This window comes from Dothidotthia symphoricarpi, assembly GCF_010015815.1.
Source record: "Dothidotthia symphoricarpi CBS 119687 unplaced genomic scaffold P153scaffold_3, whole genome shotgun sequence".
In the NCBI taxonomy this organism is placed as follows: domain Eukaryota; kingdom Fungi; phylum Ascomycota; class Dothideomycetes; order Pleosporales; family Dothidotthiaceae; genus Dothidotthia; species Dothidotthia symphoricarpi.
This window is the reverse complement of record NW_022985010.1, coordinates 910,264-929,811: the sequence shown is the minus strand read 5'-3', so window position 1 is coordinate 929,811 and position 19,548 is coordinate 910,264. Positions and strand designations below refer to the sequence as shown.

The window sequence follows — 19,548 nt, the reverse complement described above, 5'->3', positions numbered from 1 at the left end:
AAAAACGCCGATTGCCCACCACCCAAGAAACCAGAGAATATACATCGAAAGCAAACGTCACAAACACCGCGAGGAGCAACCTAGCGACCAGTCCTCTCCTTAGTCTGCGCTCTGCGCTTCTTTTGTACTTCTGCGGCATCGTTAGCGCTCTTGTTCAATGGGGTGAGATATCAGGGTGAGCGACGACGTACCTGGGTCATAGACCAAGAACTCATGCAGCGCACTACCTGTAGGCACCATGGGCAGAACAGGGACCTTCTGATCCGTGACGATTTCCAGCAGGGCAGGACCCTCAGAATCGAGGAGCCACTTGAGCTTCTCATCTAGCTCGTCTGGCTTGATGCAGCGCTGGGCCTGGACGCCCATGGCGTCGCCCAACTTGACGAAATCGGCGTTCTTCTGATGTGTTTGCGAGAAGCGGTCTTCGTAGAAGAGGGTTTGCCATTGTGTGACCATGCCTTGCTCCTCGTTGTTGAGGATGATGATCTTGACGCCGATGTTGAACTCTGCGGCTGTGGACAGCTCGGTTAGGGTCATGCTGAAGGATGAGTCGCCGTCGATGTCGATGACTAGGCAGTCTGGACGGGCGACCTTTGCGCCGATGGCGGCTGGCAGGCCGTAGCCCATTGTGCCTAGACCGCCGGATGTGATCATGGTACGTGGGTATCTCCACCGGAAGTGTTGGGCTGTCCACATTTGATGCTGTCCAACACCCGTTGTGATGATGGTCTCCTCCTTCCTGTCGGCGGTCAAGTTTGAGAGCTTCTCGATGACAGTCTGCGGCTTGATCAGACCGTTCTCGCCCTCCTTCTCGTAGCTCCAGGGGAAGCGCTTCTTCCAGTCGGTAATCTGGGTGAACCATTCTGGCCTGTCTTTTACAATGTTGACAAGAGGCATGAGCTGAGTGAGGTTGGTGCCGACATCGCCCACAACGGCCTCAGTCGCCTGAACGACCTTGTTGATGTTCTTGGGCATGACCTCGAAGTGAATGATTCCACCCCGGCCTTCCGCCGCCGCCGCCTTGGCCGCAGGGGCAAACTTGGCAAGAGCTCCTGTGATACGATCATCAAAGCGTGCACCGAGAGCGATAATCAGATCAGCCTCCTGCATAGCCATGTTGGCGTATGCTGAGCCGTGCATGCCGAGCATATGCAGCGACTTGGGGTCGAGCTCGTCGAACCCTCCAAGACCCTGCAGAGTGGTGGTAACGGGAATGTTCGCCTTCTCCGCAAGTTCCTTCAGAAGCTCAGGTCCGTTCTCAGCCTGCACGATACCCTGTCCAGCATAGATGACAGGCTTCTTGGCCATGTTGATCAAGCCGGCGCATTTCCTGAGCGAAGCCTCGAGCTGACCCCTGCTCGCCTCCCTCGCAGCAATGGTGGCAGCGCTTGTAGGCGCAGGGAGGGTGCTGGCCATGGGGATGGGTCGCGAGAGGGTGGCGGCAGTGACGTCCTTGGGCAAATCAACAAGCACGGGTCCTGGGCGTCCACTTGTGGCAATCTCAAAGGCCTCGTTGATCCTCCTCGGCAGCTCTGCAATGTTCTTCACCATGACGTTCCACTTTGTGCATGCTCGCGTGATGCCAATCATGTCGGCCTCCTGGAAAGCGTCTGAGCCGATGGCGCTTGTGACGACCTGTCCGCAGAAGACGATCATGGGGGTTCCGTCCATCAGAGCATCCTGCATGGGGGTGACGACATTGGTAGCGCCGGGCCCCGAGGTGACGAGCACGACACCGGGCTTGCCACTGGCGCGGGCGTAACCCTCGGCCATGTGGCCGGCGCCCTGCTCATGTCGTGGGAGGATGAAGTCGACGTGCTTGGACTGGTAGATGGCGTCGAAGACGGGCAGAATGGCACCGCCCGGGTAGCCGACTGAGTCATATTAGCATGTGGAGTCTGTGGACATGGAGAAGCGGCCTACAGATGTGCTTGACGTCCTGGCGCAGCATCATCTCGTGGAAGATCTGGCCACCCGTCATGCCGACAAACGAGTGGTCCATCTCAGCGGCGCGGTAGGGCTTCAATGGCTGGATGTTGCTGTAGTCCTCGCGGTTGAAGGCTGGCGACGGGCGTGCCCGGCTGGGCTGCTGTGTGGCGGCCGCGGTGCTCTGCGGCCGTTTCGCATCTTCCTTGACGATTTTTGTCGTGGCGGCCTGGGCTGGCCGCTTGAAGGGCGCGGCGGAGCATCGCTGTGCGCAGGTCGAAAAGTTGCGTGTGCCCTTGAGCGCGGCAATGGCCCGTGTGCGTGACTGCTGCATTGTGGGGAGTGGGCGCCCTCGCGGGACTAGGATGCAGCGGTGGGAGGAGGGAGAGCAGGCAAAAGTGAAGAAGATGTTGCAGTGTGGGAGGGGCGGGAGGCGTTTGCTTTTGCCTTTGATCTGAGTCAACTCGTTTCGTTCCTCGGCCCTTTAGTCTAGATGTCGCCGCCAGTTATTTGCATCGCGCAAAGCGGAGTCGGTAGAGGAGTTGCAGGCCGTGTGATTGGACGGCGCTGGCATGTGTGTCTTCCCCACAGCCGACATCGGACCTTGACAGCAGCCATCGCGGAGCTTGACAGCTGGGCTGGCCAGATATCAGAGCATGAACGTCCCACCGCATGCAGAGCGGCAGAGGAGCCATGGCCGTGTTGCGAGCAGCGATGACCGGCGCCGAGGTGAGCCAGTCGTCTGATCCTCGACACTCCACCGCTGACGCCGCCAGTCACTCCTGTCGCCCTCACCAGGAAGTTGACCCGCGGGCCTCTGGACCAGGATGGCGTCGACAGCGCAGTAGATGAGTATGCGACGCCATTATAGAGTACCCGTCTGCCCATGCCAACACCACGCAGTCCCCTCGCACCAAGTACAAGCATCCACACCAGCCCTCCGCGCTCGCGTGCCCTCTCCCCCGCCCAGCTGCCCCAGAATGCCGCCGTCTCCAACACGCCCGACGTGCCGCCAAAGGACTTCTCCTTCCTCCAGGACCCTGCCGCATACCACGTCCTCCCTCCCGCCGCCGTCCCGCTCGCCTTCCAAAGCGCCGCCTACGTCCCCTCGCTCTCCTCGCCCATAGCCTCGCTTCTGCAAACCGGCCACTACCGTCTAGCCGCCATCGCCGCCGCGCGCAACCTCGTCGCCGCCGCATCACCCACCGACTACGACACGCTCTTCCACCTGCTCCACATCCGCCTAGCATGTCTCTGCCTGATCCAAGAACAAGCGCTGGCTAGCCAGGAAGCAAAAGTCCTCGGCGACCTAAGCAGCGCCTTCTACCGCCACGCCCTGACAAACGCCCACCTCGTGCCCTGGGCCCTGCGCCTCCTCGTCGTCCGCCTCGCCGCCCTGGGCTACGGCGAATGGCGCAAAGGCATAATGGGCTACTACGAGCTCGCCCGCGAATGCCGCGAAACACTGCTCAAGCCCACAACCTCCGAGGCTGAGAAGCCCCTGTGGCGCACCCGCCTGCGCGACTGCGGTATTCGCGTCGCCAACGTGCTCGTCGAGATGGGCGACCTGGAAGGCGCGGGTCGTCACCTCGGCACGCTGTCCAGCTCTGACGACGCGCCAGACTCGACGGAAGCCCGCGAGGTCCTGCTGATGGAAACCCTCGTCTGGCTGCGTCTGGGCGATATACCCACCGCGCGCTCCCGCCTGTCTCGCGCCTCCGCCCACGCCGCGCCGTCCCTTGTAGACGCTACCCTCACCGCGCTCATCCTGCTCGCAGAATCCGAGTACGAGGCTGCTTGCACGTCTTTCCAGGCCCTACACGCCGAACACCCCGCAGACGCGATGATCACGCAGAACCTGGCTGTGTGCCTACTCTACACTGGACGGATAGCCGAAGCCAGAACTGTCTTGGAGGACCTGGTGCACGCGAGTCCGCCTTTCTACTCGAGTGTGTTCAACCTGAGCACCGTGTTTGAGCTGTGCACGGAGAAGAACAGGGATAGAAAGGTGGGCGTTGCGGAGATGCTTGCCGAGAGGAAGGAGGGCGGTGGTGTGGGATGGGAAGTAGGGAATGTCGTGTTTAAATTGTGAGGATAGCATATGGTACATACATATACATATGATGAGATATGACCATAGCAATCCTGCCATTGAGGTTCTACAACCAATCTAAACATAACCCGATAGATTTCATACCCAATGTCTCAATCAAATCACTGTTCCAAAAGTACAGCACCTCATCGACACACACTCATGTATTTCTTCGAAGCAGCTCACTCTACTACAAAAAGACCCGACTATCAGTCCCCATCGCGGTCCATAAAACCCTCACAATTCAAAGTTTTCTACCCGCCATTTCTCCCCGCTCATTCGTACTGCATTGCATAGCATAGCATAGCATTGACATGACATTCGTGTAAAAAGACGAAGAACAAAAGGGAGGTGGGTGGTAATCCAAACCCACCCAACCAACCAACCAGCCCATCCATCCATCATTCATTCCCAACCCCGATTCCATTCCATTCCATTCGTATTTTCGTGACAAGAAAAGAAAAGAAAAGAGAGAGAAAACGTCTTGTCCCCCCCAGCACCTAAACCTACACCTCCGACACACACACACACGATAGTTTGCGCCTGGTAAAAAGGCGAGAGAGAGAGAGCATTACGAGACGTAGTGACACGATGCATACTCTCCTTCCTGCCCGTAGTAACATGCCATGGTCCTCATCCGAAAGCACTTTGGAACCGCATTTCCCATAGTCACAATTCCTCGTCTTCTTCCATCTTGGTCTCGAGACTCGACGTCCCTATGTGGCCGTCCGAGTTCCCCCGCTCCTTCTGCGCGTCCATCAGCACCTGGCCCAGGCTCTTGCGCACCTGGTCGTCGAACCCAGGTAGGGATGCGCGCTGCTTCTTGTACGGCGATGCGATGCTGCTCTCGTCTGGGGCGGGCGTTGCCGTGGCAGACGACGAGGCTTCGGCTACGGAGATGCCGGGGGCGGGCGTGCCGGAGTGGGGAGACGCGGACGAGTCGCCCATGGGTGAGCCTAGGGAGCGGTTTAGGGGTTCGGCCGAGTGTTGACGTTTTAGCTGCGAGCAATGTTAGCGGGTCTTTCTGGAAGTTGATGCACTCAGTAGAAGAACTGACCTTGATCTTCCGCACGCCCTCTGCGAGTTCACCTTGCTTGAGAGCGTCCTCGGGCGAAAGCATCCCGTTGTCGCCGATTTTTTCCTCTTCCATATCCTCGACCTTGATGTCGTCCTCGTCGTCTGCGTCGCTGTCCATGGTTTCCTCAACCTTCTTCTTCAATTTGGGCGATGTTTGCGAATTATCTCGGTAGCCGCCAAAGTTCTTGGTCCCTGACGAGGCATTCAAGGGCTTGAGGCTGCCAAAGTCGAGGGCCCCTGATTTCCGCCGAGACGAAGGCGAGACGATGGTAGGAGTCTTGTCGGTTTCCAAGATGCCCATTTTACGCAGTTGTCCTGTTTACAGTTAGCTCGCAGCTTCTTCGACAGTGTATCAGCAACTTACGTTCTCCGCGGTACAGGAAAGTGAAGACGGCGTATGGCTTATCAGGAGGGTCGATTCCAGTCACTGTCTGAGTGCTGATGGATTTGGGATCCAGCGTCTTGGGCTTCGCAAAACTCGTGGTGTGGTCCACGTCGTCGCCGTCGCCCGTGTGCTGCTCGTCGTCGTCGTGCGCGTCGAACTGAGGGGAGTACTCGCCGCGCTTGATCTCGCCAGACGCCAGCACGCGGAACAAAGCGACCTTGATCTGTCCCGCAGCCTCTGGCACTGGAGGCTCGTCGTCAGAGTCAGAATCAGACGTGAAAAACTCGTCGTTGCCTGACAGCGATTCCACAGGCGCGTCCTTGCTGTCCCCATAGCGAAGAACGCCGTTCTGCGGCATCTTTCCATCCTCCTCGTCGCTGCTGTTGCGGGCTTCTATCCGCTTCCTCCTCTTCTTCTCCAGACGCTGCTTTCTCCGCTCGATCTTAGCTGCCACATCCTTGTCACCTTCGAGATCTAGGCCGTTGAGCCACCGCTCAAGACCCACCTCACGGAACAGGAACTCGCGCTCCGCAAGACCACCCCCTTCCGACTCTGGCACGCTGACCCAACGCGAGTTCACCCATGTCTCTTCGCCGCGCCTCAGCAGCGTGGCCACCTCCTCCTTTGCCCGGCCGTCAAAGTATATGTACGCAGCAATCGTCTCGTTCGGCGAGGTGGTGAGGGGCTTGTAGGGAGCGATGGCTGGGCCGTACTTGCCCCGCTCGCTGGTGTAGCCAGGGAGGCCGCCGACGACTTTCGCTTTGGGGTTGGCGTCTTCGGGGGTCGCTTTGGGCGTCGAGTAGGGGACGTGCAGACCTGGGGTGAGCAGTGTAATTGAGATTGCGAATGTCGACTGTTCGGGTTTGGTAGCGCCAGGCGGCACCTTTGCAGGCGGCACAGGGATGTACGACGTGATGCGGTGAAATTTGGATTGTTTCTGTATCGAGTGCTCGGGGAGCGGCCCGTTGGGCGTGTGGATGCTCACCGCGAGCCCCAGGAAGCAGGGCATGGCAGGCTAGATATAGACGTGCTGCGAGGACAATACCGCGGGGATGGTGCAGGCGGGACAACTGCTTGGCCTCGGCAAGCTGGAATATAGATTGTTTCGCCCGGGAAGTTACGACCGAGAATTTTGGCAGTGGGGTTGTTGCGGTCAGAGGGAGATTTCAGGGTTTTAGGGTATGGATGCGGTGTATCGCTGGTGGAGAGCGCTTGAGCGCTTGGGTGGAGCCTCGAATCGATCACCAAGCCAAGCGAAATCCAACAGGCACGATAACACGTGATTGTAGATCAAAAGTGAAAAGGTAGATGTAAAGTGTCAATAAACCACTGACGTCCCCTGGTGTTGTCGGGGGCACGCTCGCCACGATGGTTGACCCTGGCGCAGGGGTGTGATTGGCCTTTTGTACACTGATAACAGACATCAACCGTGGCTCAAGGTCCCTTGACATATCGCGGGGATTGAACCAAAGAACCACATCGTAAAGGCACACCATGCATTAATAAACGTTTTCAGTCGTCGTCCTTACAAACCAAACGTCGGTGAAAGCAAGCAACGCGAACCCTTCAGCCTGAACGACTTGAGCGATATATTCATCTGCAGGGCACTTACCTACATGAACTATTCCGCTTGGCTATTGAGCCGATACCTAATTTGTACAAAGCTCTGTTGTCCCTATTGGGAACAATCTCTTCTCGCTCTTAGATCTAATCTAGGGTATCAACACAAATGCACAGATGGCCTTCCTCCAGGATGCAGGGCAACATTAAGTTTCGCATGACTTTTTTTCGAGGTTTTTCTGGCATACTCTGCTCGCAAGGTTTGGCGGATGACACCGTCGCGACATTTCAGTCCAGAGAATTTACAAAACCGCTACACTCCTTATATCACGGACGCAAACCTACGCGTAGTACTCCGGTCTGCGCAATCATTCCCCATCTGAAGCAAACATGTCTTCCGCCTTCGGTCGTAGTCGCCTAGCTCGCGCGGCAGCCGTCTCTCCAGGAACCTCTTCCGGGACGTCTTGTACCTGAGTTGGGACCTTTGCAGGAGGTGCTGCATTATCCTGTCTCTCAGTAGGTGTTTCAGAGTGTGGTCGAGACGGCATGGCTTTCTCGTCGTTCGCTCCATCGTTATTATTGATTTCCTGGCCTTCTTCCTCGTCCACGTCCACGTCCACATCCATCTTCTCTTGCTCCTCTTCACTGCCTGGATCGATATCCGCCTTGACTCTTGAGACTACATTATGCTTGCGTTTGCTTCTCTTCTCCGTTTGCTTCCTCTCCAACTCTTCTTGCTCCTTCTGCTGTTCGCGCTCGTTGAACGCCTTATCAAGGTGATCCAGCGTAGTCTTGTCAAACAAATGCTCGTTCTGCCACACTGTAAGAATAGTATTGACTTCGTCTCGATAGCTCTTTTCCGTCATGCGACCCATCTCCACTTGAGCCGGGATCTTCTCAAGATGCTCGAAGATTTTACGGTTCAGAAGCTGGGTACCGAAGGCAAGTCTATACTTGTAGGCCACACCAGGCTCTTTTGCTGTTGTCAAGAGAACATCGGAAATAATGCGGAGAGCGTTTAAAGTGACCTGTCTAATGTCCGGACGTCTAACATCGTCTTCCAAGAGTCTTTTTGTATTCGCGTCCGATAATTGGAAAGGTTCTAAAATGTTAGATAGTAAGATGTGAATAACCTCGTCCATGCCGTGGGCGGCATGTTCGACTGCAAATACAGAAATAGCGGCAATGTCGTCGGCGACGATACTCCCAGGTGGTAGCGATGTGAGTAACCATAGAAACATTGCCCGAGACCGAGGGCTCATAATACCGTGGCCGTTGTCTACACGGCCTTGATAGTTGTCTCCTACAGGAAGGGGCTTGTGCAGGGGTTTCTCCTCTTCCTCATCGTCTTCAGAATCCTCATAATCCGGTTCGAAAGCGCCCAGATGATCCGCGAACTCGTCAGCAAGGGGCACCGTTGGCCCCTGCCATTCGCCTTGGCGGTCGAAAATCTCGGCGTTCGGAGTGTCACATACTATCTGGTGTAACCGCCATCGGTAGTATCGGTTTACAGGATGTTTTTGATCGTAGAGCCAGGCGAATCGTTCCTCTTCCTGTACTTGTGGGTCGTTCATTAAGGTAGCCTCAAATTCGAGACCCCCAAGTATAACTCCTTCGATTGTCTGATGAACAAGTTTGAGTGTCCCAAGATCAGGCGGCTGGTTGGCTGTGACAATCAGTCGTTCAGTATCCTCACGTGGCCTGTCTCGCATGCCAGGCCCGCCTCCTAGATCTGGCGGCGGGGCATATCCTTTGGACACTTCCGGAGCCTGCCATCGCGCACCAAACGGTTCCTTGCGTTGCGCTGTCTCCACAGTACGTCCGCCAAGGTATCTGTCTAAATGTAGATAGTATCCTTTGCCGAGGTATTTCTTGTCGTTCAGCCTGTTCATGGCGTCGTCGAGATCTCTCGCGTTGGCGTCTTTGTCGAAAATGACCTTCATTGTCGCAGAGGGTCGCCCTTTCGCAGATGGGCCTTGCGGGGGTATCTTTTCTACTTTTGTGACTTTCAGTGACGGGAATTCAGCGAAGAGCTCTTCGATGCGGCGCGGGTCGATTGCCGGGGGTAGATTCGAAGCTTTTGCTATGACAGTCGTGAAGACGTTCTCGCTCGGCTTGTTTCCCTCAATCGCAGCAGGACCAGCCGGTACAGAAGCGCCAAATCTCGGCTGTATTGGAGCTGCAAGCCGCCCAGGAGCGCCAGGTCTTGGGAAGCCATCAATGGCCTCGGGTTCGAGTGTGCCTGGCCCGCTCTTCATTGATCGATTCCTCCCCGTGAAATGTCTCTTGCTTCCTGTGGGGACAAAAACATCCTCGTCGACCTCATGGTCGCGCTCTGCCTCTCCAAGTACGGTGCTGGCAGGTGCATTGTGCTCCTCCATGAAGTCGGCCATGACCTTGTCGAGCGCATTTTTCTCCTCGCGTTCCTTCGCTTCCTCGTCGGCTTTTGCTTTTGCATTTGCATTCAACTGCGTCTTGTTGGATTTCGCCGCGCCCAGAGAGAATTTGAACGCCATATTGACGGTGTGGGGTATAAACGGTGGTGGATGTTGTGGAGTTGTCGCAACATCAAAAGTTAGAGTTGCGGCCTGTGACACCCTGGCTGCCGATCACCAAGCGCGTTCTGACTGAGACCCGTTTGGCGTACGTCAATGCAGTCCAACATTCCACAGACTAGGACGATACAAGACACCATGGCAACCGCACAAGACGTACAGTCGTTACTACGTTTCCTATCACAAGATGCGAAAGTGCCGCTCGCTCAGGCATTAGGGAAAATGAAGAACTGTCAAGAAGCGAAAATAATCACGTGCGTACGTGCCTGAAGTCGCGTCATCTACATCTAACGCGTCCAGCGCATCGGACATCGCGAAAGCAGACTTCGAAAGCCTCAAAAATGTCTTTGGAGATGAGAAGTTGGCGCGACAGGTGCTCAACGCCGCAAAACGTGTCTCGAAGAAACGATCATCGACCGATGACACTGCTGAGGCCCCAGCGGGACCTCCAAAGAGAACCAAGAGGTCTATATACGAACAACCTTTGGATGGTTTCCAGCTTGAAGCATCTCTTGCGCTCCCTGGTGCAGAGCTTGACGACGAAAAGCTCAAATCCGTGGTCCTCTACACAAATCGCGCCCCTTTGCTTCTCGCGTTCGTGGTGACACTACTGAAATACACCATGCCCGAACAGCCCGTCTCGAGCAGACTTAGTCTTGCACAAGCAGTTACCAGTGTTAACAGCAAAGCAAAAGCGGTAAACATTGGGATCGATAGCGGCAAAACAGCAGAGGAAGATAAATGGGGCGCTGGACAACCACTCATCAAGGTCATGAATCGAGACATCCGTGTGATGAAGCGGTGGGGATACGAATGGGAAAATGCCTCTACACAAGAGACACTCGAGGACGAGCCAGCCGCTGCCAAAGATCCCGCACTATGGGGCATTGATCTCGAAGCGCTCAAAAGAGTGGATCAACCTGGATCACACAAAACGTCGAGTGAGCTTCCCATCTACACAGCTCAGTCGGCGCGATCGTATCTTCTGAAGGCTTTTGAGACACCGAAAGCAGCGGCGGGAAATACATCGGTCAAGCGGACGAACACTGCTATCGTAGCGGAGAAAGAGCGTAACCTTGGTCTTCTCTTGGGTGCGCTCGAGCTTTTATATCAGTCATGGGCCCATGTCCTGAGCAAGGAAGATCTCGATAAGCGGGCGTGGGGCTGGTATGTGCGTATGCGTCCAGAGGTAGCGTCGGGGACAGCAGGATGGGGAGGAAAGGGCAATGTCAAGTTGTCAGGGATTCTCGAGTTGAGACGACCTACCGATCGTCTTAAAAAAGAGGTTGAAGGGACATGATGAGTATATCAAATTTCAAATTCAGTACCTCTCACTGAAAAGTGTCTCAATCCGTGCTTTCATCTTTCGAACCACCAATTTTCCTGCTCGAACACCAACTTCCCAATGCCCTTAGATCCTTGGCCGCCGTAACACATGTCGTCTTGCCCTCTTTATCAGTAACATTCTTTCGTACAAGTTCCAGCTCGCCATCGCCTCCTGATCCTCCTGTCGACGAACCTCGATCCAAGTAAATCGAATTCCACCCAGCAGCTTCAGCACCCAAGTAATCTTTCTCAAGCTCATCACCCACATACAGCTTCTCGAAATCGTCGGCTTTCAATTCCTCATCATTCCCAGCTAGTGTTTCTTGCAGCATTTCACTTGCCGCGTCAAACATTCGCCGGTCGGGCTTCTCAAACCCAACATCGTAGCTGAGCACAACGAAGCTGATGTCGTCTCCTAGGGTGGCCTTTTGGCTGCGTTGATCAGACTTCCCAACGCGTCTAGGACCAATCCTAAGACCAAAAGAATTAAGAATTCCGGGCACGCGGTCGTCAGAGTTCGTGATAATGCCTACTACAGTCTTGTCCCAAGGCCACGAGGAAGCATCAGCTCCACGTGAAATCTTGTCGCGCAGCGTTTGGAAAAAGGGCAGGACGTCTGGATACAATCGGTAACCTTCTTTTGTAGAGTAGCGACGCAACAAATCTGTAATCAAAGCTTGTGGGACTTCTTGGTCTGGCTTGACGAATTCTTTGAACGACTTCTGTATCACCTTGGATTGACTATCAGTTGGATGTCTCGAGCAAGTGAATGACCTCTCACATTGCCCCACCACTTCTCTGCACCAAGCCCTGTTGCTCTGCCGTAATTTGGATTTTGTTTTGATTCATCTTTGAATGCCAGTTTGAATTGTGCGGCTAAGGCCTTTGGGTGCTCTGCATTACCGCAATTGATCCCGTGACGGGCTGCAGCTTGGACATAGGCAGTGGGAATGGGCGTGCTCGGCGTGAACAGCGTCCCAAATGCGTCGAAGCAAAGCAGTAGGTTCCTTTTCGACATTTATTGCGTTCAAGAATTGCTTCGTGGAGGTTAAAAGGGGTAACGAGCGAGTGGCCCATGCTCGCAATCGGGAAACGTCAACACGTCTCCGCAATACCTCACTCGCATCTGCGACAACCCACTCAACCCAGTCACTCATTCACCAATTCCAATCTCCAACATGGCGCCCATATCGACCAAGGACAAATACTCGGTGCTTCTCCCCACGTACAACGAGCGCCGCAACCTGCCCATAATAACATGGCTGCTCAACAAGACCTTCACCGAGAAGCAAGTACCCCTGCAACCCCCCATACTCGCCGCACCCCTCTAACACCCCAACAGTAACCTTGACTGGGAGCTCATCATCATCGACGACGGCTCCCCGGATGGCACCCAGGAAGTCGCCGCCCAGCTCCAAAAAGCCTACACCCCCCAACGCATCCAGGTCCGCGCCCGCGCTGGCAAGCTAGGTCTCGGCACCGCATACGTCCACGGCCTGCAGTTCGCGACTGGCAACTACGTCATCATCATGGACGCCGACTTCTCGCACCACCCCAAGTTCATCTCGGAGATGGTCCGCGTGCAGAAGAGCAAGAACTACGACATCGTGACGGGCACGCGCTATGCGGGCAACGGCGGCGTGTACGGCTGGGACTTGAAGCGCAAGTTTGTGTCGCGAGGCGCGAATCTGTTTGCCGATACCGTCTTGAGGCCTGGTGTGAGCGACCTCACGGGCAGCTTCAGGCTGTACAAGAAGGAGGTGCTTCAGAAGGTCATCAGGAGCACGGAAAGCAAGGGGTACACGTTCCAGATGGAGATGATGGTTCGCGCAAAGGCCATGGGCTGCACGGTTGCCGAGGTCCCCATCTCGTTTGTCGACCGTCTGTACGGCGAGAGCAAACTTGGCGGCGACGAGATCGTCGAGTACGCAAAGGGTGTGCTCAACCTGTGGATGAAGGTGTAAAGGATTAGAAAACCTTGCATGACATTGGCGTTGGATGGGTGGGGCTGCGGGAGTATTCTGGGACCACCTGGGCTTATGGTGTGATATCCTGAGCAGGTACGAAGAAGATGACTGAGGCTTCTTTACATTTCGCATACACTACTTCCTTTAACTCTTCACAAACGCATCTTGTTCTTCTCTCTCTCCCGCTGATGCTTGCATAAACTCCCTCTCTGGCGTATCTGCAACGCGGCAAGAAAACACAAACATATCACGTCAAGCAACACCTTTATTACAGTTTAGACACCCTCCCAACGAACCATGCAGGGAATAATGAAACCAGTCCCCCCCCAACCATCCCATCCATCATCTCACTTGCCCCCAAAATACCCATCTCCATTCTCCATCTCCTCAACAGGCGTCTGATACACCGACTCCCCCTCTTCATCCCCCTCTCCCTCTCCACCTCTCACAACAGGATGACTACCAAGCGCCGCCTCCCTCGTCGGACTCGCCGGCGTCCCCACCGCCATCACCGACGTCAGCGGCAGCGGTAGCGGCAGTACGCCCTCCCTCCCCATCTGCATCACCGCGCCCTTACTCTCCAGCTCCTGGCCCACAGCCACTGCCGCCATTAGCCCACTACCCGTGCCGCCAGTCTTCGACTGCCGGTGGAACGAAAGCGAATGCCGTGTTGGAGCTCGAGCTAGTGGCTCGCTCTGTGTTGCGCGCGGGGAGAGGATGCGCATTGGCGCTGGTGGGTCATCGTCTGGGGGGCAGCAGGCGAAGGTCGAGTTTGGTGGTGTGCGTGCGGATGCGGGTGTGGATGCGGGTGTGGATGCGCGTGGCTTGCGGAGGAAGATGCATTTCAGGGCTGAGATACGTTTATGGGGTTTGGGTTTTGGGGTGGTAGTGGTGGTGGTGGTGGGTTTGCTGGAAGTGGTGCCGTCGAGGGGGTGCATGTTTTTGCGAGGTGTGTTGGTGGAGGAATCGAGGAGGTGGTTAGGAAGAGCGTACGCGGAGTGGTGTGAGGGCAGGATTGGACAAAGGTTCCGTATAACGTACTTGCTGATGCGATACGAAGGGGTGTTCTTTCTTTCTACTGGCGATTTGCGTGGGAGTCGCGCGGTTTGCTTGTCGTGGCTGCCATGCTCGTCGGCAAGTATGGGACCATATAGAGCAGGTGAGTATAGCACACAGTCTGTCTATATAGTTTACTACTTCTAGCGAGGTATTTGGGTACGGCACTATTCAGAATGTCTCTGTTGAACGGTCTCCTTCTCTGGGATCGAGTGGTGTGATGAAGAAGTCAGCCTAGAACCAAGTGCAGTGTCTATACCCATACCTCAACGAGCACAACGATGCACGTTGAAAAAGATTTCTTTCCCTCTAATCAATCCCATGACAGGAACACTATCTACTAAATCTTCACGGCGACGAACCCCCACCCCCACTTGCCCTTCATTCCTATAACATATGGATTCCAACACAAGTATATTACTCATGGATATCACCCCGTCCTATTTGATCCTTCTCTTTTATGCATCGATTGGCTACCGCTCCGCCAAAACCCAACGCGAGCGCGCTCAACCGCCGAAGCAAGTCGCAATTCCAACCTCCTTGCCATTTTCACATCTCTCATCTCCCAAGAAAAAAACCACCAAAGAACGCCAGGAGGTACGTGCCATGGTAATGCTCGCTAAAACAGAAGATGGGAATGGAGAGTCCAGATGCCTCATAGGAGAAAGAACAAGCTATCTATAGTTTTCTTCGTGCTCCCGGAAGCATGTATGGTAGTACTGCTTCATCAGCTAACCCTTGGCAGTCTACGCCTGGGGTAGCGGAGCTCCGTTTGCAACGGCGGCAGCGGCGTCAGCTTGAGCTTGGGCAACGAGGTCAGCTTGGTGGACGGCGCCTTGGACGATTTGTTGTTCCTCAGGGTTGAGGTTCTTTGTAAGGTTTTCGTAGAGGGCAGGCTGCTCTTGTTGAAGACCTGAAGGGTTCTTGTTAGCAGGCTTCGGCAGATTTGAGATGGGTGGCAACATACGGAGCAACGCGTGTTTGAACATGCCGTATGGCTCAACTTTGTCGAGTGGCGTCTCGAGTAGACTCTCCTCTTCAAGCTCATCATCTTCGTCGTCATCAACAGACGTGAATTTCTGGGCCTGGGTTTTCGTTAGCAACTGAAGATTCTAGCTGTGTTAGAAATCCTACTTCTTCGTTGAGGAACTCGAGATATGCAGCGCTTTCGTCCTTGATGTCCTCTGCTTCATCAGCCTCGTTGTTCCAGTCAGCTTCCTGCTCCCACTCGTCGTCCTCCTCTTCCTCGTATTCTTCACTGGCAAACTCGGCAAAATTGTCTTCCCTCTTGGCGTCCTCACGATCTATGTACTTGTTAGACACAACCATCAGAGAAAACGTTGATAAGGATGCAACTTACTCTTCAGCGCAGCAGGAAGTGTTTGGAATAGCCGCACAATACCCTGGAGCAGTCGCGGCCAGCCTTGCTGAACACTGATTGGTACATCCTGGGCCCTCAGCGTCAGGAGTGCACAAATAGCTGAGATGCACAGCTTCTTGTCATGTACTCGGGTGAAGTTGTCGATGCTGGAGAACCACAAACTGAAGAACTTATTTGTCCAGCCGTTGGTCTCGAGCACATGGAGTGCCAATGCAGGGTTGTAGTAAATAGAGTTGATGAGCACCTCCATCAGGTGTATCCTCAAAGACTTGACCTTTGGCTCGTCGTTAGTGAGGACCTGCATGGTCAGTGCGATAAACTCCGGCATGTAGTCATCGACATGACCCCGCATGTTGAGCATAATGATCTCAGCCAACTTGCAACCGCAGATGCGGTCTACGCCTCCGACCTTGTCATCTTTGAAGATTGTTCGTACCATGTCGACGATGGCATCGAGATATGGGCGGGTTTGAATCAGTGCTGGGGTTCCGTAGTTTACAAAATTCTCCAAAGCGGGCAGCATATCTACGCACGATCAGCGACGAAAGATTCTACACGGAAATAGCAGCTTACCTTCAAGATACAGCTCAGCGCCAGCCTTAAATGTCCGATGTATCAGCTCAAATGCTTGCCACATGGTAGGTGAAATGCTTTTAGCGGCAAACGTGCAGCTGTCGATAATCTCGAATACTTCGTTGTACAAATCTGCAAAGAGGTTAACGTGAGAACGGTTGCAATGGACTCTGTGGAATCGCATACCATAAAGCTTGTTCTCAAGTGTTATGGTTATCACAGGCATGAGAATAGTCTCCAGATGTAGTAGAACGTCGGGCGTGCTCTCGAGCGTAAGAATGAGGGTACCAATCGTCTGGAGTACACCAAGCGCAGTGATACTCTTCTCATCCAGGAAATCCCCATACTCGCTGTCCTCGCCCTTCTCTTGGTTCCTAGACACGAGTTCGCGAACAATGCGCAAGTATGTATCGCGGAGCTGCTCACTGAGCGCAACCGCGAAAGGAGTCAGTTCTGGTGCAAAGATCTCGACGAAATCCTCCATGACGTTGGAAAGAGCATCTACGTCCACCTCGTTGGCTAGTTTCAAAAGCTGTTGCATGACTTGAGGAATGTTTTGTTTCATGTTAGTTCGAATAATATCATGACGGATGAGGGGTTGGAGTGCTAGGGCTGCAGCGACGCGGACTGGGAGGGTGGGGTCAGCCATCGACTCCAGAATGTTGCGGTAGATGATGATAAGGTTGTTCGGGTCCTTGAAATCGAGCTGTTCAAACTTCTCCAGAGTATCGCATGCGCGTGCGCGGAGGAAGCCATGAGGGCTACGGAACTCAGGGAAGACGTGGCGCACAAAGAAGTATTCGACCTGGTCTGCAATCGGGCTCTTCTTCCCCAGAATAACGCCAGAAAGTGTTCCAATCATGCGCAGTGCACCTTCTTTCTCTCTTGGATTCTTCTCGTTGTCTGGCGCGGCTTCATACTTGTTCACCATCTCGTTGACAAAGTTCAGTACGCTGAAGGTATGCTTCCGGCGACTCTTGGTGAGGGTTACGAGGAAATTTGTCGCGGCGACATCGGGTGCCGTCACATCCTCGTAGAAGTTCAGTTTCCGGTGCAGGTACTCTTGCGGCTCCTCGTTAAAAAGCTCAATATCATCGTCTGACTGGCATAGCACAGGGAAGATAAGATGCGCAATGAGGTTATCCGTGTGTGGCTTGAGCAAAGTCCACATGGACTTGGGCTTGATGCACTCGTCGAGGAAGTTGAGAGTGTAGTACAAGCTGGCCTTGGACAGCCACACTTGCTTGCCTACCCACTTTTCCACCTGCTGGAGGTAGACCTTTAGGATCTCGGGCGCAAAATTGGCGATGAAGTTCTTGGCAACATCTGTGTAGTCGATCTCATTGCTCTTGCCCAAGGTCGATGGATTGCCGTACCTGAGCAGATAGTTAGTATCTTTTCGTGTATGTGAGATTGGACGATACGCACCTGACGAATAGCCGGTTCAAATTGGCGTATGACCACTTCTTTGCCTTCCACCAGTGGTTTATTTCGCGTTCGTCCAGATCTTCGGGTAGAGATGTCTCTGGCGGTTCCTTGCCGACTACAGTCAAGAACAGAGTACACCAGCCGACCATGGTCTGCTGCTCGCGAAGGGAAGCGGGGAGGTCGAACTAAATCTCAGTCAGTGTCCATGCTCACAACCCGCTCTGTAAGTGGTCTCCTTACGTAGATGGCGTGCTTGTACACCTTCAGGACTGTGCGAAGTATTTCTCCCGCCTCCAAGCTCGTCTCGTTCGCCAGCGAGTTACCGATGTTGAGCAGCTGTGGGAAAGACAGGGCAACGATTTTGTCAAAGTCGGCGCGGTTCTCCCCCGACTTGAACCTGTATATTTTGCATATTGCCAGCAAGCACTGCACACCTGCAAATACCGATGCGATATCTCCGGCGTTCAGGAGCTGTATTGTGATGTCGAGGAAGTTCGGCCACTTTTGCGGGAAGTCGTATGCGAGGATCTTCTGGAGGGTGGGGATGAGCTGCACGCGCACTGGCGGCGGCGAGGCGACAAGGACGGGCACGAGGCGGTTGCGGAAAGACGTCTTCTCGTCCTCTGGTATGGGCCTGGCCTGGCTGTACTCTTCGGCGGGCGACCAGCCCTTGGAGACGCGGTTCTTGAGGTAGACGACGGCTGCACACATGCGTCAGCACACTGGCACCCAGTCATGGTCGTAGGCGCATTCTTACTCGACAACCGCACGGCAGGGTTTTGCTCTTGCTCGAGGATATTCAACAGGCCGTCTGTGAAGCCCACCTGCTCTTCGGCCTAGACTCGAGTTAGCACACCCGAGATTGTGCGCAGGGTGTCCGCAGCACACGCACATGCTTCAGGTCAAGCTCGGCCTGCTGTCTGATGGCGGCGTTCTGGTCGAGTGTCGCCTGGATGCGGTCCCGCAAGCCGGTTACATCCATATTCGCGATTGGTGGTGGGGGGTTGTGCGGTGTCTCCGCGGGAGCTGTCACGGTCGTGCGGTGAGGGCGGTGGGGTTCAGATGATTACCGCTGCTGCGTCGTCGCCCTGGCTGGCAATGCAGGAGAGATAGGGGCCGACGAGAGGGAGGAGAGGGAGGAGAGGCCAGAGGCACGCGTGCTTCTTCGATCTTGTGCGCGCCCGGCAACTTGCGTCCAGCGTGTGCAGGCTTAGAGGGATGTTGGAGGGGCTCACGCCTGTAGATTTTGTGTGAACGGGAATTGCTTAGCACGCTTAGCTGCCGCGCACGTGGCCAATGCGCGTCCAGGAAATCACACCTCCAAACCCTTGCTTGCTTGCTGCTCTCTGCCGTTGCACTTGACGGCGCATTTGGGGAGAAGCTGTCAGCTTTTTCAAATATGTCTAGTCCAATAGTCCGAGTGTCATCTCCTCGATCAGAGTATGCGAGGTGTAAACTGCTGTGGCTGCCCAATCGCAAACTGTGGCTGTCTCCCCGCACTTGTACCTGCAGCCTGAGTCAATATGTAGGTAGCCATCTCACACAAAATTCTTACCTTCCAAGGGTGTGTTCAAAGGAGAAACCCCCCTCATATCACCCCACTTTCTATGTACATAGGTTGGTATCGCCAAACATACAACCTTGCCCCGCAATGTCCTCACTTCAGAACTGTCGTTAATTAACCATTCATCATCTAACCCATTAGGTTCGCCTTCCTTCATAGTCAATTGCGAAAGCCACACTACAAGTAGCCTAGTCTCTACTAAGTTTGAGGTCTCTTCGCCCAAGCACTTTTAGGTGTCATTTTCCCTCAATCCATGATCACCTTCAAGAGCTCCAAAGTATAGGCCTTCGTGACTCTCATGTCTCAAGCAACGGCACATCGGAATATCTGTTTTTGCTGCTATTACATAGTATCTCGAAATAGCAAAGACCATTCGCTTAGACATCAACACTTGTGGGCCAGTAATTTTTCGTCTACAAATCGCAGTACCCGACCATGCCACATCCGACACCAACTCCAGTTTTGCTACGCCACGCCATGCCATACCATACGCTATGCTAACACCGTGTAACAGAGCATACAAGTCGTGGAATGGTCGTACATCATTATGCTCGACAACCTTGTAGACTTCAAGCCGACAAAAGTAACCCTATAGCCAAGATAAGGCTGATGAACATAACAAATTCCAAACACTTTTCAGCAGCCATAGTGCCTGCAA

General features: G+C 54.4%; 9 protein-coding genes across 9 annotated transcripts; 3 read left to right on the top strand and 6 right to left on the bottom strand.

The window, feature by feature from the left end:
• Positions 1–80: 80 nt before the first annotated feature.
• P153DRAFT_373050 (acetolactate synthase) lies at positions 81–2,260 on the bottom strand (the record flags this gene model as incomplete). The annotated part of the gene is made up of 3 exons (XM_033669438.1): positions 81–130; positions 192–1,874; positions 1,924–2,260. 3 exons carry the CDS (start codon positions 2,258–2,260, stop codon positions 81–83), a joined length of 2,070 nt encoding a protein of 689 aa, XP_033527827.1.
• Positions 2,261–2,582: 322 nt separating this feature from the next.
• On the top strand, positions 2,583–4,257 carry P153DRAFT_393259 (uncharacterized protein; the record flags this gene model as incomplete). Its single annotated transcript, XM_033671218.1, has 3 exons — positions 2,583–2,655; positions 2,703–2,778; positions 2,830–4,257. The coding sequence occupies 3 exons, from the start codon at positions 2,583–2,585 to the stop codon at positions 4,016–4,018; spliced, it is 1,338 nt and encodes a 445-aa protein (XP_033527826.1). The 3' UTR covers positions 4,019–4,257.
• A 298-nt stretch (positions 4,258–4,555) lies between these two features.
• On the bottom strand, positions 4,556–6,605 carry P153DRAFT_156955 (uncharacterized protein). Its single transcript, XM_033662234.1, has 3 exons — positions 5,460–6,605; positions 5,076–5,410; positions 4,556–5,017 (listed from the first exon to the last, which is right to left on the bottom strand). The coding sequence occupies exons 1-3, from the start codon at positions 6,487–6,489 to the stop codon at positions 4,688–4,690; spliced, it is 1,695 nt and encodes a 564-aa protein (XP_033527825.1). The 5' UTR covers positions 6,490–6,605; the 3' UTR covers positions 4,556–4,687.
• Positions 6,606–6,976: 371 nt separating this feature from the next.
• On the bottom strand, positions 6,977–9,582 carry P153DRAFT_363625 (uncharacterized protein). Its single transcript, XM_033667413.1, has one exon. The coding sequence runs from the start codon at positions 9,554–9,556 to the stop codon at positions 7,409–7,411; it is 2,148 nt and encodes a 715-aa protein (XP_033527824.1). The 5' UTR covers positions 9,557–9,582; the 3' UTR covers positions 6,977–7,408.
• Positions 9,583–9,703: 121 nt separating this feature from the next.
• P153DRAFT_393256 (uncharacterized protein) lies at positions 9,704–11,179 on the top strand. The gene is made up of 2 exons (XM_033671217.1): positions 9,704–9,849; positions 9,896–11,179. Exons 1-2 carry the CDS (start codon positions 9,734–9,736, stop codon positions 10,893–10,895), a joined length of 1,116 nt encoding a protein of 371 aa, XP_033527823.1. The 5' UTR covers positions 9,704–9,733; the 3' UTR covers positions 10,896–11,179.
• P153DRAFT_363623 (uncharacterized protein) lies at positions 10,820–12,209 on the bottom strand. Its single transcript, XM_033667412.1, has 2 exons — positions 11,703–12,209; positions 10,820–11,652 (listed from the first exon to the last, which is right to left on the bottom strand). Exons 1-2 carry the CDS (start codon positions 11,937–11,939, stop codon positions 10,942–10,944), a joined length of 948 nt encoding a protein of 315 aa, XP_033527822.1. The 5' UTR covers positions 11,940–12,209; the 3' UTR covers positions 10,820–10,941.
• On the top strand, positions 11,910–13,278 carry P153DRAFT_363622 (glycosyltransferase family 2 protein). The gene is made up of 2 exons (XM_033667411.1): positions 11,910–12,209; positions 12,264–13,278. The coding sequence occupies exons 1-2, from the start codon at positions 12,100–12,102 to the stop codon at positions 12,883–12,885; spliced, it is 732 nt and encodes a 243-aa protein (XP_033527821.1). The 5' UTR covers positions 11,910–12,099; the 3' UTR covers positions 12,886–13,278.
• Positions 13,236–13,826, bottom strand: P153DRAFT_353788 (uncharacterized protein; the record flags this gene model as incomplete). The annotated part of the gene is made up of 1 exon (XM_033666464.1): positions 13,236–13,826. One exon carries the CDS (start codon positions 13,824–13,826, stop codon positions 13,236–13,238), a length of 591 nt encoding a protein of 196 aa, XP_033527820.1.
• An 864-nt stretch (positions 13,827–14,690) lies between these two features.
• Positions 14,691–18,308, bottom strand: P153DRAFT_381862 (ARM repeat-containing protein; the record flags this gene model as incomplete). The annotated part of the gene is made up of 10 exons (XM_033670082.1): positions 14,691–14,857; positions 14,912–15,029; positions 15,079–15,248; positions 15,305–15,850; positions 15,899–16,030; positions 16,085–17,274; positions 17,327–17,511; positions 17,567–18,027; positions 18,084–18,162; positions 18,219–18,308. The coding sequence occupies 10 exons, from the start codon at positions 18,306–18,308 to the stop codon at positions 14,691–14,693; spliced, it is 3,138 nt and encodes a 1,045-aa protein (XP_033527819.1).
• Positions 18,309–19,548: the final 1,240 nt, after the last annotated feature.

Bases quoted from the DNA above. Each gene is read 5' to 3' on its own strand.
- P153DRAFT_363625 (XM_033667413.1), bottom strand. From the start codon at position 9,556: ATGGCGTTCAAATTCTCTCTGGGCGCGGCGAAATCCAACAAGACGCAG.
- P153DRAFT_156955 (XM_033662234.1), bottom strand. From the start codon at position 6,489: ATGCCCTGCTTCCTGGGGCTCGCGGTGAGCATCCACACGCCCAACGGG. The intron at 5,411-5,459 runs GTAAGTTGCTGA...AACTGTAAACAG, and splicing joins TTTCCTGTACCGCGGAGAAC to GACAACTGCGTAAAATGGGC. The intron at 5,018-5,075 runs GTCAGTTCTTCT...CATTGCTCGCAG, and splicing joins AGGGCGTGCGGAAGATCAAG to CTAAAACGTCAACACTCGGC.
- P153DRAFT_363623 (XM_033667412.1), bottom strand. From the start codon at position 11,939: ATGTCGAAAAGGAACCTACTGCTTTGCTTCGACGCATTTGGGACGCTG. The intron at 11,653-11,702 runs GTGAGAGGTCAT...AGTCAATCCAAG, and splicing joins CAGAGAAGTGGTGGGGCAAT to GTGATACAGAAGTCGTTCAA.
- P153DRAFT_363622 (XM_033667411.1), top strand. From the start codon at position 12,100: ATGGCGCCCATATCGACCAAGGACAAATACTCGGTGCTTCTCCCCACG. The intron at 12,210-12,263 runs GCAAGTACCCCT...ACACCCCAACAG, and splicing joins AACAAGACCTTCACCGAGAA to TAACCTTGACTGGGAGCTCA.
- P153DRAFT_393256 (XM_033671217.1), top strand. From the start codon at position 9,734: ATGGCAACCGCACAAGACGTACAGTCGTTACTACGTTTCCTATCACAA. The intron at 9,850-9,895 runs GTGCGTACGTGC...TAACGCGTCCAG, and splicing joins CAAGAAGCGAAAATAATCAC to CGCATCGGACATCGCGAAAG.